Below are 11,470 nucleotides of genomic sequence, written 5' to 3'. Positions count from 1 at the left end.
TGTCTCACAAACAGTCATGGATTAAGTGACCAAATTATTATATTTTGTTGAAGGGATTATTACCCGCAGAAAAGTGATCCACCAATAACAACCGGATTCTTACTTACTGCTGGTAAACAGAAGTGCGTGAATTAAGGAAATTTACTCAACATTTCACCCTGCCCAGGAATTGAACCCAGGTCCTCTCACCTGCGAGGAGAGTGTTCTAACCACTGAGCTACAGGACTTCCGATTGTTACAGGACTTATTATTGTCTTCATTGTGATTCAGGCACCAAAGACACTCACCAGACCCCACCACAGAGCATCTGCGTAGGTATCAAACTCTTTGTTATCGTCTTTCTCTGCAAGATACACCAGGAACGAGGTGAGGATCAGGCACAGGAAGCCAATGTACCAGGCAGTGATGAGCTCCTGCGTGAAAGGAGAGAGAGAGTGAACAGGCGAGCGCAGAAAGTGAAGGAGGGAATCCACCTCCTTGCTCCTCCATCCCACAGTCACTTCACCTCGCTCCCTCCCTTGTCTCCTTCAAGGCAAGTCTCAAGACCCACCGCTTCGACCGTAACTTTGGGCACCCTCCTAATACCAACCCTCAGCTCGGGTCCTATAATAATAATAATAATCCTTGCATTTTATATAGCGCTTTTCAAGTCGGGAGGACGTCCCAAAGCGCTTCACAGAACACACTGTAAAGTGAATTGACTGTATATTTGTGGGCGAACGCGGCAGCCAATTGCGCACAGCAATGTCCCCCAAACAGTCGTAGATTGAAAATGACCAATTTATTATTGTTTTTGGTTTTGGAGGGATTATTATTAGGCTCTGTGTGGAGTAAGGAAACTTGCCCAAGGTTTCGCTCTGCCTGGAATTTAACTCAGGTCTGAGCTACAGGACTCTCCCTATAACCCCTCAAACCCCACTCTCCCTGCCTGTACCCACCTCCCCTTGCCTGTACCTCCCCCTGCCCCGCGGATTACCTTGCTGTGAGCGTACACCACGGACCCCAGTAGTTTCCAGGTGCCGCCACGTCGGTCCATGCGGATCATCCGTAAAATCTGTAGAAATCGCAAACTCCTCAGAGCGGATGTGGCGAACACATTGCCCTGAGTGCCGGCCGCCAGCACCGCGATGGAAGCAGTCAGGACCATGACGTCTGCACAAACACACAACAAGCCGTCAGCTCGCACGTACACAGCACACACGCGGGCAACACACAGGATATGCACAGGTACCATATACACAACACACATGTACAGGCATCGCCTGGCTAACACAAGAACAACTGACATTTACATAGCGCCCTTCACGTCAGGGTGACGTCTCAAGGCGCTGGACAGTGAAGGGTTTGCAGCGGAGCTGAGGGTTGAGGTCAAGAGGAGTAGACGGTGGGGGTGGAAAGATGACTAAAGGCGCGGTCGAAGAGGAAAGTCTTGAGATGGTAACACAATCTTTAGAAAATTAAAGATTAGTTAAGAACAGGAACAGGTCATCAGATCCATCACCTTTATTTTGATTATAGCCCTCCAATCCCATCCTCACCACCCCTGCTCAATCCTCTCTCCCTCCTCTCTCCTTCTCACTCTTCTCTCACCTCTCACTCCTCTCTCACATCTGTTTTTCTCACTCCTCTCTCTTCCCCTCTACCTTCTCTCTCACTCCCCCTCTCTCTCTTCTCTCACTCCCTCTCCCTCCTCTGTCCCTCACTACATCCTCTCACTCTCTCCTCCTTACTCCTCTCACTCTTGCACTCCTCTCACTATTGCTCCCCCTCACTATCGCTCCCCCTCACCCTCTCATTCTCTCCTTCTCACTCTCTCCCTCCCCCTCACCCTCTCCCTTTCACCCCTCTCACTATCTCTCCCACTCACTCCTCTCACTATCTCTCCCTCTCACTAACTCCCTCAATAACAACAACGAATGACATTTACACAGTCGGGAGGACGTCCCAAGGTGCTGGTCGGAGAGGTGACATGCTCACGCACCGATCACACAGAACGGTTTCCGTGCAAACTTCAGCCGCCCGCGCCATCCCCGGTACCGGCAGCAACAGCCGGCCGACCAGATCCGCACCAGGTACTCCACCCCGAACACCACGATAGTCACAATCTCCTGCAGGGGTTGGGGGGGGGAGAAGAAAGGGAGTGAGGCAGGGAGAGAGGGCGCGAGGCGGGGAAAGAGGGCACGAGGCGGGAAGAGAGGGTGCGAGGCGGGAAGAGAGGGCGCGAGGCAGGGAAAGACAGGGAGAAAAAGAGTGAGACAGGAAGCAGTGTTACAAGGCTGTGGATGCTGAATCCATGAACATTTTCAAGATTGTTTGTCAGGTCATCAAGGGATATGGGGCAAAGGCGGGTAATTGGAGTTGAGGTACAGATCAGTCAGGATTTTATAGAATGGCGGAACAAGCTCGAGGGGCTCAATAGCCTTCTTCTGTTCTTAGGCTCCTACACATTCAGCACCAACACCTGTCCCATTGCGGCCAACAATAGCTGTAAATGGGTCTGTTACACACTGAGCATCAGCAGGAAATTGAACACTGTGAGGGGGACAGAGAGAGACACCAGAGTCATCACATCGTCCCACAAACAGGCAGCGAGTGAGGGACCGATAGTATCTGGGGGATTGTTGGCCAGGACACCAGGAGAAACTCTCTTCTCTTTTTTTATATTTCACATAACAATAATCCTTGCATTCGATATAGCGCCTGATCACATCTCAAAGCATTTCACAGAATATACATTGAGGGTGTGTACATTGAGTGACCAATTTTTTTTGGGGGGTGGGGTTATTACACCTGAACAGGCTCAGAAGGAACTGTGGTTTAACGCCGCAACTGAAGGACAGCACCTCCAACAATGCAGCGCTGCCCCAGCACTGCACTGGAGTGTTAAACCTGGACTGTGAGCAAACAGTTCCTGACAACAACAACTTGCATTTAGTCCCGCACGGGGCAGGGTGAGAGGTGCCACTTACCAGGATGTAGAGGGCTCCCTCGGAGCTCTTCTCATACTGTTTGATGGTGGAGAAGACAGAGAGCACCAGGCAGGAGAACACCAGCAAAAACCTGGGGACAAAGCACGAGAGTGAGAACAGTCTGTGATGCCCCCCCCCCCACCATTGTGACCTGGAGGAACAGAGGGAGAGTGAAAAACATCATAATAATATTAATCCTTGCATTTGGTATAGCACCTTATCACGTCTTTAAGACGTCTCAAAGCTCTTCACAGACTATACTGTAACGTGAATTCACTGTGTATTTTGTTAGCGAAATGCAACAACCAATTGAACCCAGGAGTGTCCCACAAACAACCATGGATTGAGTAACCAAATTATTATTATTATTTTTGAAGGAATTACTACCCCCGGAAAAATGATCCGCCAATCAACTATCAATATCACCCCCACACCAGGTCCTCACACACCCTCCATCAGTGGGGAGTCTGCATAGTGAACGGGGGTTTAATTACTGTAACAAAAGCCAAAGCTTTTCAATTTCCTGCAAGATATAACCCATCAGTGCCAGACTAGGACAGCTGATGGCAGGGAGATTGGGGCGGGTAAAGAATGGAACTGCTTTATTCATCGTTTGACCTCCTCTGGAGACTAGCGATGCTAGTCAGTGAGTTTGCTATTTATATGGACTCCAGGCAGCAGGGCTGAGTAAGAGACGGAGAGAGCATCCTGACTGACTGACACACGTACCAGGTTGCTTTACTCTGTGCAGCTGTCAGGGGTGTGAGTGACAGACACACAGACAGCGTGAGGACTGGTGCCAGCCTTGCTCAACACAAGCTGCTCTCACTGGGAACTGAGGTTTCCTTCCTGATAGGGAGAGACAGGCTGCTGCCGTCTCCACGTTTACACCTACTCACTGCTAGGTTAACAGAGGAGTGTGGAGCAAGGAAACTTGCCTTAGGTTTCGCCCTGCCCAGGAATTGAACCCAGGTTCTCTCGCTTGCGAGGTGAGGGCTCTAACCACTGAGCTACAGGGACTCCTTTACCCCCAGCCTCTGGTGATCTAGCAATCAGCAAGAAGACAATTCGGTGCAGTGTTGAGGTTGCGGCCCACAGTGAGCGGGGACTGTGAGCGAGCGGTTGGGGCGCTTCAGGAGTTGCTGTGAATGATTGAGAATGCTTGTGCTTCTCTGTATTATTATCTGTGAGCACAGGAAAGCCAGCTCCTCACAGGCTCATTATCCACCATCCACACATCTACTTGCAACCTCTCAGCCACAAACCAGCTCCTGCTGCCAGTGACAGGGAGAGAGGTCGGCTGCACTGGGAGCATCATCATCACTGTAGCCTGTCTGTCCTGCCTCCAATTCCTTCTCACGGCACCATTTATTCTGTGATTAAACCTGTGATGGACATGCACCAAGCTTGCCCAGCTCTGAGTACAGAGTACTTCATAGGTTCACAATGTATAATAATTATAATCCTTGCATTCGATATAGCGCCTTATCACATTTTTGAGACGTTTCAAAGCGCTTCACAGAATATACTCTAAAGTGAGTTGACTACATATTTTGTGAGCGAAACACAGTAGCCACTTTCACACAGCAGTGATTCACAAACTGTCATAAAATCATAGAATATTACACCAAAGGAGGCCATTCGGCTCATTGTGTCTGTGCCACCAATCAACTAACAACCAGTTCCTACTTACTGTTAGGTAATAATAATAATCCTTGCATTTGATATAGCGCTTTTCACGTCGGGAGGACGTCCCAAAGCGCTTCACAGAACACACTGTAAAGTGAATTGACTATATTTGTGGGCGAACGCGGCAGCCAATTGCGCACAGCAATGTCCCACAAAGTCGTAGATTGAAAATGACCAATTTATTATTGTTTTGGGTTTTGGAGGGATTATTATTAGGCTCTGTGTGGAGTAAGGAAACTTGCCCAAGGTTTCGCCCTCTGCCTGGGATTGAACTCAGGTCTCTCACTTGCAAAGCGAGTGCTCTAACCACTGAGCTACAGGACTCCACGAATGTTAAGTGAATAGACTGTACATCTGTGGGCGAACGCGGCAGCCAATTGCGCAAAGCAATGTCCCACAAACAGTTGTGGATTGAAAATGAACAATTTATTATTGTTTTTTTTCTTGATGGATTATTATCAGGGTTGTTGATGTAAGGAAACTTGCCCATCATCATCATCGTTTCTGTGCCGCCATTCAACTAACAACCGGTTCCTACTTACTGCTAGGTAAATAGAGGCGTGTGAAGTAAGGAAACTCGCCAACGTTTTGCCCTACTGGGAATCGAACCCACGTCCTCTCGCTTGCAAGGCAAGTGCTCTAACCACTGAGCTGGAGGACACCAATAAGGAATTACTTACTGTGTTCCGCAGATTAATCAGCTGTAACTCCAACAACAACAACAAGATTCCATTTATAGAGCGCCTTTCACGTCGGGAGGACATCCCAAGGCGCTGGACAGTTGGGTCAGGACCCGAGCAGTGGGGGAAATGGTAAGGGTGAGGGGAGGGAGGGAGCGAGGAGGGGGGATGGTCAGGGTGAGGGGAGGGAAGGGAGGGAGCGAGGAGGGGTGATGGTCAGGGTGAGGGGAGGGAAGGGAGGGAGCGAGGAGGGGGTAGAGAGTCGAGAGCGGAGCTGAAGACACGGTCAAAGAGAAAGGTCTTGAGACCGGCCTTGAAGGAGGAAAGGGAGGAAGCGGCGAAGGCACTGGGGATGGAGTTCCAGAGCCTGGGGGCTGAGAGGCTGAAGGCCACCGATGGTAGGGCGGTTGGGGCGGGGGATGTGGAGCAGACCGGAGCCAGAGGAACGGAGGGTACGGGCAGGTAAGTAGGGGGATAGTAGGTCAGAGAGGTAGGAGGGAGCGAGGCCGTGAATGGCCTTGTAGGTGAGGATGAGGATCTTGAACTCAATTCTCTGGGGGATGGGGAGCCAGTGGAGGCGAGCGAGGGCGAGGGGGAGGGCGAGGGTGGGAGTGATGTGGTCCCGAAGCCTGGTGCGGGACAGTACACGAGCTGCAGAGTTCTGAATGACCTGCAGTGTGGAGGGAGGGCCGGGAAGGCCGGCAAGGAGAGAGTTCCCATAGTCCAGCCTTGAGATGATAAAGGCGTGGACTAGAGTTTCAGCCGCGTGAGGGGTGAGGTAGTGCCGTAGTCTGGCCATGTTCCGGAGGTGATGGAAGGCGGTGCCGGTTGTGGCGCAGATATGAGGGAGAAAGGACAGCTCAGGGTCGAACAGAACCCCGAGGTTCCTGATGGCTTTGAGAGGTGGAGAGTGCGGCCTTGGATGCTGATGCTGTCAGCGCCTGAGGTGCGGAGGCGCTGACGTGAGCCAATCAGGAGGGCCTCAGTTTTTCGCACGTTGAGCTGAAGAAAGTTATCTCTCGTCCAGGACTCGATGTTGGACAGACAGCTGTCAGGACATCGGGGGTCGTGGAGTTGAGGGTAGAGGAGGAAAGGTAGAGTTGGGTGTCATCCACATACATGTGGAAGTTAACCCCATGTCTGCGGATGATGTCACCACAGGGGGAGCATATAGAGGGTGAAGAGGAGGGGACCGAGGACAGAGACCTGAGGGACTCCGCATGAGACAGTGCGGGGGGTGGAGGAGAAGCCATTTGTGGAGACAAAGTGAAGACGGTAGGAGAGGTACGACCTAAACCATTCAAGGACAGAGCCTTGAAGGTTGAGGTGGGAGGACAAGCGATGGAGGAGGATAGCGTGGTCGACCGTATCGAATGCTGCCGATAGGTCGAGGAGGACGAGGAGGCAGAGGGAGCCATGGTCTCAGATGGTCAGGATGTCATTGGTGACCTTGACCAGGGCAGTTTCTGTGCTATGGGCATCACGGAAACCCGACTGAAGGGGTTCGAATAATGAATGGGTGGAGAGGAAAGAGCGCAGTTGGGAGACGACAACTCGTTCCAGGACCTTGGACAGGAAGGGGAGGTTGGAGGTGGACCGGTAGCTTGATAGCTGCGACGCATCAAGGGAGGGTTTTTTTAAGGTGGGAGTGATGGTGGCAGTTTTTAAGGGAATGGGGACAGAGCCAGAGGAGAGGGACAGGTTGATGATGTCTGTGATATGTGGGGCAAGGAGGTGGAGCTGGGAGATAAGGAGTGGAGTGGGGATGGGGTCAAGGGAGCAGGTGGTGGGTTTCAGGGAGAGGATGAGTTTGGTGACAGAGGGTGGGGAAACGGGTACGAAAGTGTGTTGGGGAGGATGTGACAGTGACAGGAAAGCAAAGAACATCGGCAATTAAGGTTTAATTGGATCAGGAGGGAACTGGCCGCAGCAGTCAGAGACTGGGTGTGATACCAAGCACCAGCCCCCTCCACCAGCATCCTGTCCCTGCTCAAGTATCCCTCGCTCTGCAATTCCAGGCTAACACTCAGGAGACCTGAGTAACGCTCTGATGCACCAGCTCCATTACTTCAACATGTTTGGAGAGGGTTAAGGGCAACACACAGAGAAACAGACACACACACTACACCCATCACACACTATCCACACACCACAGAGAGACATACTCACTCACACATAGAGAAACAGATTCACACAGAAACACTCACTGTAACACACACACCAAAACACACAGAGAAACAGTTTATTATACTTCACACCACAGCAGTCACTACACAGCAATTCCCTGTGAAGTGCTTTCAGTCGTTTCAGCACAATAGGCTGCGTATCACACGCAGAGATTATTATTATAATCATCACCGATGGAGCTTTAATTAAAGTGTTTTTTCTCTGTTGGAGCAAGCGAGCTTCTTGTGACATTGATGAGGGTCAAGTGATAAATTAGAAGCTGTTCCTTAATTGTTCTCTGAATGGCAGCTTCAGGCTATCAGAGTAACAGAATAAATCCAACCCAAATCTGCCTGAGGGATGAGCAGCAAAGCTACAGCTCTACAACAACAAGATTCCATTTATCCTCTCGCTTGTGAGTTGAGTGCTCTAACCACTGAGCTACAGGACTCTACAACTTGCATTTACATAGTGTTTCCCAATCCCCGCCACATGGGTTAGCGTCTCAGGGCAGTTAACAAGAGTGAGACTTGGCCCCACCCTCTAAACATGTCCCTCACTAACAGCCCCTCCCCCACCTCACTAAGAAGTGCTGAGGTTTCTGCAGCTCAAACTTGGGGTTAAATGTCTCATCAGAAAACCCTCCTCTGCAAGGAGTCCACTTCATTTCTTCCCCAAGAGTTGCCAGCAGCATGGACGCAACACAACTCCTGATATAAGGTTCAGTCCCACCCATCCAACAAGTAACATTCACTTACACAGAAAATAAACCTCTCGCAGCAGTCAGTCTACATAATGAGAATAATAAGAGAAATATTGTTCTGGAAGCAAAAGAAGTGACAATTGTTGGGTTGAATTTGGAGAAGGCGGGAAACATAAACCAGAAGAACCAGATAACACTGTCCCACCCAGCCCCCTGGCCCCTCACCAACCTCCACTGACACTTTGGGAAGGTCAGCACCAAGCAATTAAGCTGGATGGTGGTTTGGGTCAGGTTAAGGCTGAGGAGTGTAAGAGTTGGTGTTGGATTTTGGGCTGGGATAGGGTTTGAGAGTGTAAGGGTTGTTGGGAATTTTTTGGTCAGCCAGATGTACTGCTTGTCCAGCTAGGACCACCCTCCCCGTTAGGGCTTTGGCTGCAGGGTTAACAAGAGCTGAGTGGGAGGATTCCCTGAACCCAAATGAAAGGCAAAGTGGATCTGAAGTTGTCATTGTGCAACTCCATCAACACTTAACTGGCCTCAAGTTACAAATGGCACCTTCCCAGCAGAGCTCAGAGGTGTCCCTGTCCAATGGCTTCCAGGAGAGCAAAGCTGGCCACATGTTGGAGCGGGAGCCCAGGCAGACCACCAGAGCAGGCAGTATCAGGCTGCACTGCTAATGGAAGTGGTGAACCATTTCCACATGCTTCTGTTTACCAACAGTCAGTAGGAACCCGGTTGTTAGGCGACCGGAGGATCATGTTCTGAGGGTAATAATCTCTTCAAAAAAAAATACTAATAATAATTTGATCACTTCAAAGCACGACTGTTTTGGGGACGCTGCTGTGCGCAATTGGCTGCCGTGTGTTCCTACAAAATATACAACAACAAGATTACATTTGTATAGTGCCTTACACGTCGGGAGGACGTCCCAAGGCACTGGACATAGTACAGCATTTCAGACTCGAGCTGGGACTGAGGGAGGGGAGGGGGGGGCGATGGCATGGTTAAAGAGGAGGGTCTTGAGGCAGGACTTGAAGGAGGCTAAGGAGGGGGATGGAATTCCAGAGAGTGGCTGAAGGCTCTTCCGCCAATGGTGGGGTGGGTGGGTCGGGGGACGTGGAGCAGCCAAAGCTGGCTGAGCGGAGGGAATGGGCAATACAGTCAATTCCCTTTACATTATATTCTGTGAAGCACTTTGAGACGTCTCGGAGACGTGATAAGGAGCTGTATGAAATGCAAGGATTATTATTGTTACTCAAGTCATAGCCTCAATCCCTCCCCCACCCCACTGTTGCAGCATTTGTGGGCAGGTTTTGGAACACAAACTGTGATGGACACCAAAGGGTTCCTACAGGGAAGAGATTTCATTTGAGCATTAGCTCCTCCGCAACCCTTTCAACTAGAAAAATCCAGAGGAGCGTGAGAGAGGGAAAGGAAGAGAGAGGGATAGAGAGAGAGAAGAGCGGGGAAAAGGTAAAGGAAAACAAAAGGGAAGGGAGAGAGAGGGAGAGGAGCGGTACAGTTGAGCACTTGGCAGTGACTGAGTATCTGCTGGATTTTGGCTGCGGAATTCTCTCTCTGACCGTGACTGCAAGTTATGCCTTTCTCTCTCTCTCTCTCTCTCTCTCACTCGTCTCTCGCTCTGATCGATGTTACTGTATTATTTTGCTGACGCGATAATTTGATCCTCGATGTGGCTCAACCTCAACAATTTTATTTTTTACTTAAAAATTACATAAAACTGCAATTCACGAAATCAGAGTAGTCAACACACACACACAGACAGATACACACACACAGACAACACACACAGACAGACACACACCCACACACAGACACACACACACACAGAGACAGACACACACACACACACAGTCACACACACAGTCACACACCCACACATACACAGACACAGTCACACACACCGACACACACAGACAGTCACACAGACACACACACACAGACACACACACAGACAGTCACACAGACACAGTCACACACACCGACACACACACAGTCACACAGCCACACACACACACACACACACACACAGACACACACACCGACACACACACAGTCACACAGCCACACACACACACACACAGACACACAGACAGACACACACACACACAGTCACACACCCACACACAGACAGAGTCACACACACCGACACACACACAGTCACACAGCCACACACACACACACAGACACACACAGTCACACAGCCACACACACAGCACACACACACACAGACACACACAGACACACACACACAGACACACACACACAGACACTTACACATACGCGTGGTAAACGAAAGCCCAGCCGCGGGGTCTCTCCAACACGTTGTAGAGGAAGTTCTGCAGTTTGCGGTAGAAAGCGTTCCTCTTGGGGGCTCTGGCTGAGCGGGGCCTGCACAGGAGGCCGCCCCGGCCTGAGCCCTCGGGGCCCGCGGCGATCAGCAGCGCCCCGTCCCGGGAGCAGGCGGCCTCGGCCCCGTCCATCCCCACAAAACCCACCCTCAGCCTCCGCTCCCCGGCCCCGGCCTCCCCGCTGCTCGCTGTCTGCACCATCCCCGCGGCGCCCAGCCCAGCCCGAGGCCAGGCGGCCTGTCAGTGCCGGGTGTCAGACATATCCCTCCCGCCGCCGCCTCCAGTCAGCACCGCCCGCGCTCCCCTCAGCCACAGCCAGGAGCCGCTACTGCCGGCCCCGCCCTCACCCGGCCCGCCCCTCACGCCGCCCCGCCCCTCACGCCGCCCCGCCCCTCACTGCCCGCCCCGCCCCTCACTGCCGGCCCCGCCCCTCACTGCCCGCCCCGCCCCTCACTGCCCGCCCCGCCCCTCACTGCCGGCCCCGCCCCTCACGCCGGCCCCGCCCCTCACTGCCGCCCCGCCCCTCACCGCCGGCCCCGCCCCTCACTGCCCCGCCCCTCACCGCCGGCCCCGCCCCTCACCGCCGGCCCCGCCCCTCACTGCCCGCCCCTCACCGCCGGCCCCGCCCCTCACCGCCGGCCCCGCCCCTCACCGCCGGCCCCGCCCTCCCGCCCCCCTCACTGCCGGCCCCACCCCTCACCGCCGGCCCCGCCCCTCACTGCCCGCCCCTCACCGCCGGCCCCGCCCCTCACTGCCGGCCCCGCCCCTCACTGCCGGCCCCGCCCCTCACTGCCCGCCCCGCCCCTCACTGCCGGCCCCGCCCCTAACTGCCGGTCTCGCCTCTCACCCCGCCCCGCCCCTCACCGCCAGCCCCGCCCTCACCGCCGGCCC

At 52.9% G+C, this 11,470-nt stretch overlaps 1 protein-coding gene across 1 annotated transcript; it reads right to left on the bottom strand.

The window, feature by feature from the left end:
- Nucleotides 1-234: 234 nt before the first annotated feature.
- On the bottom strand, nt 235-10,780 carry kcnq2a (potassium voltage-gated channel, KQT-like subfamily, member 2a). Its single transcript, XM_042346584.1, has 5 exons — nt 10,506-10,780; nt 2,970-3,060; nt 1,982-2,108; nt 977-1,152; nt 235-413 (listed from the first exon to the last, which is right to left on the bottom strand). Exons 1-5 carry the CDS (start codon nt 10,778-10,780, stop codon nt 267-269), a joined length of 816 nt encoding a protein of 271 aa, XP_042202518.1. The 3' UTR covers nt 235-266.
- Nucleotides 10,781-11,470: the final 690 nt, after the last annotated feature.

The sequence above is a fragment of the Callorhinchus milii genome, unplaced genomic scaffold, assembly GCF_018977255.1.
Source record: "Callorhinchus milii isolate IMCB2004 unplaced genomic scaffold, IMCB_Cmil_1.0 Scaffold1056, whole genome shotgun sequence".
NCBI classification, from domain to species: Eukaryota; Metazoa; Chordata; class Chondrichthyes; order Chimaeriformes; family Callorhinchidae; genus Callorhinchus; species Callorhinchus milii.
This window is presented reverse-complemented; position numbering and strand designations above follow the sequence as displayed.

Bases quoted from the DNA above. Each gene is read 5' to 3' on its own strand.
- kcnq2a (XM_042346584.1), bottom strand. From the start codon at position 10,780: ATGGTGCAGACAGCGAGCAGCGGGGAGGCCGGGGCCGGGGAGCGGAGG. The intron at 1,153-1,981 runs GTGCGTGAGCAT...GTGTTTGTGCAG, and splicing joins GAAACCGTTCTGTGTGATCG to ACGTCATGGTCCTGACTGCT. The intron at 414-976 runs GTAATCCGCGGG...CCTTTCACGCAG, and splicing joins TGGTGTACGCTCACAGCAAG to GAGCTCATCACTGCCTGGTA.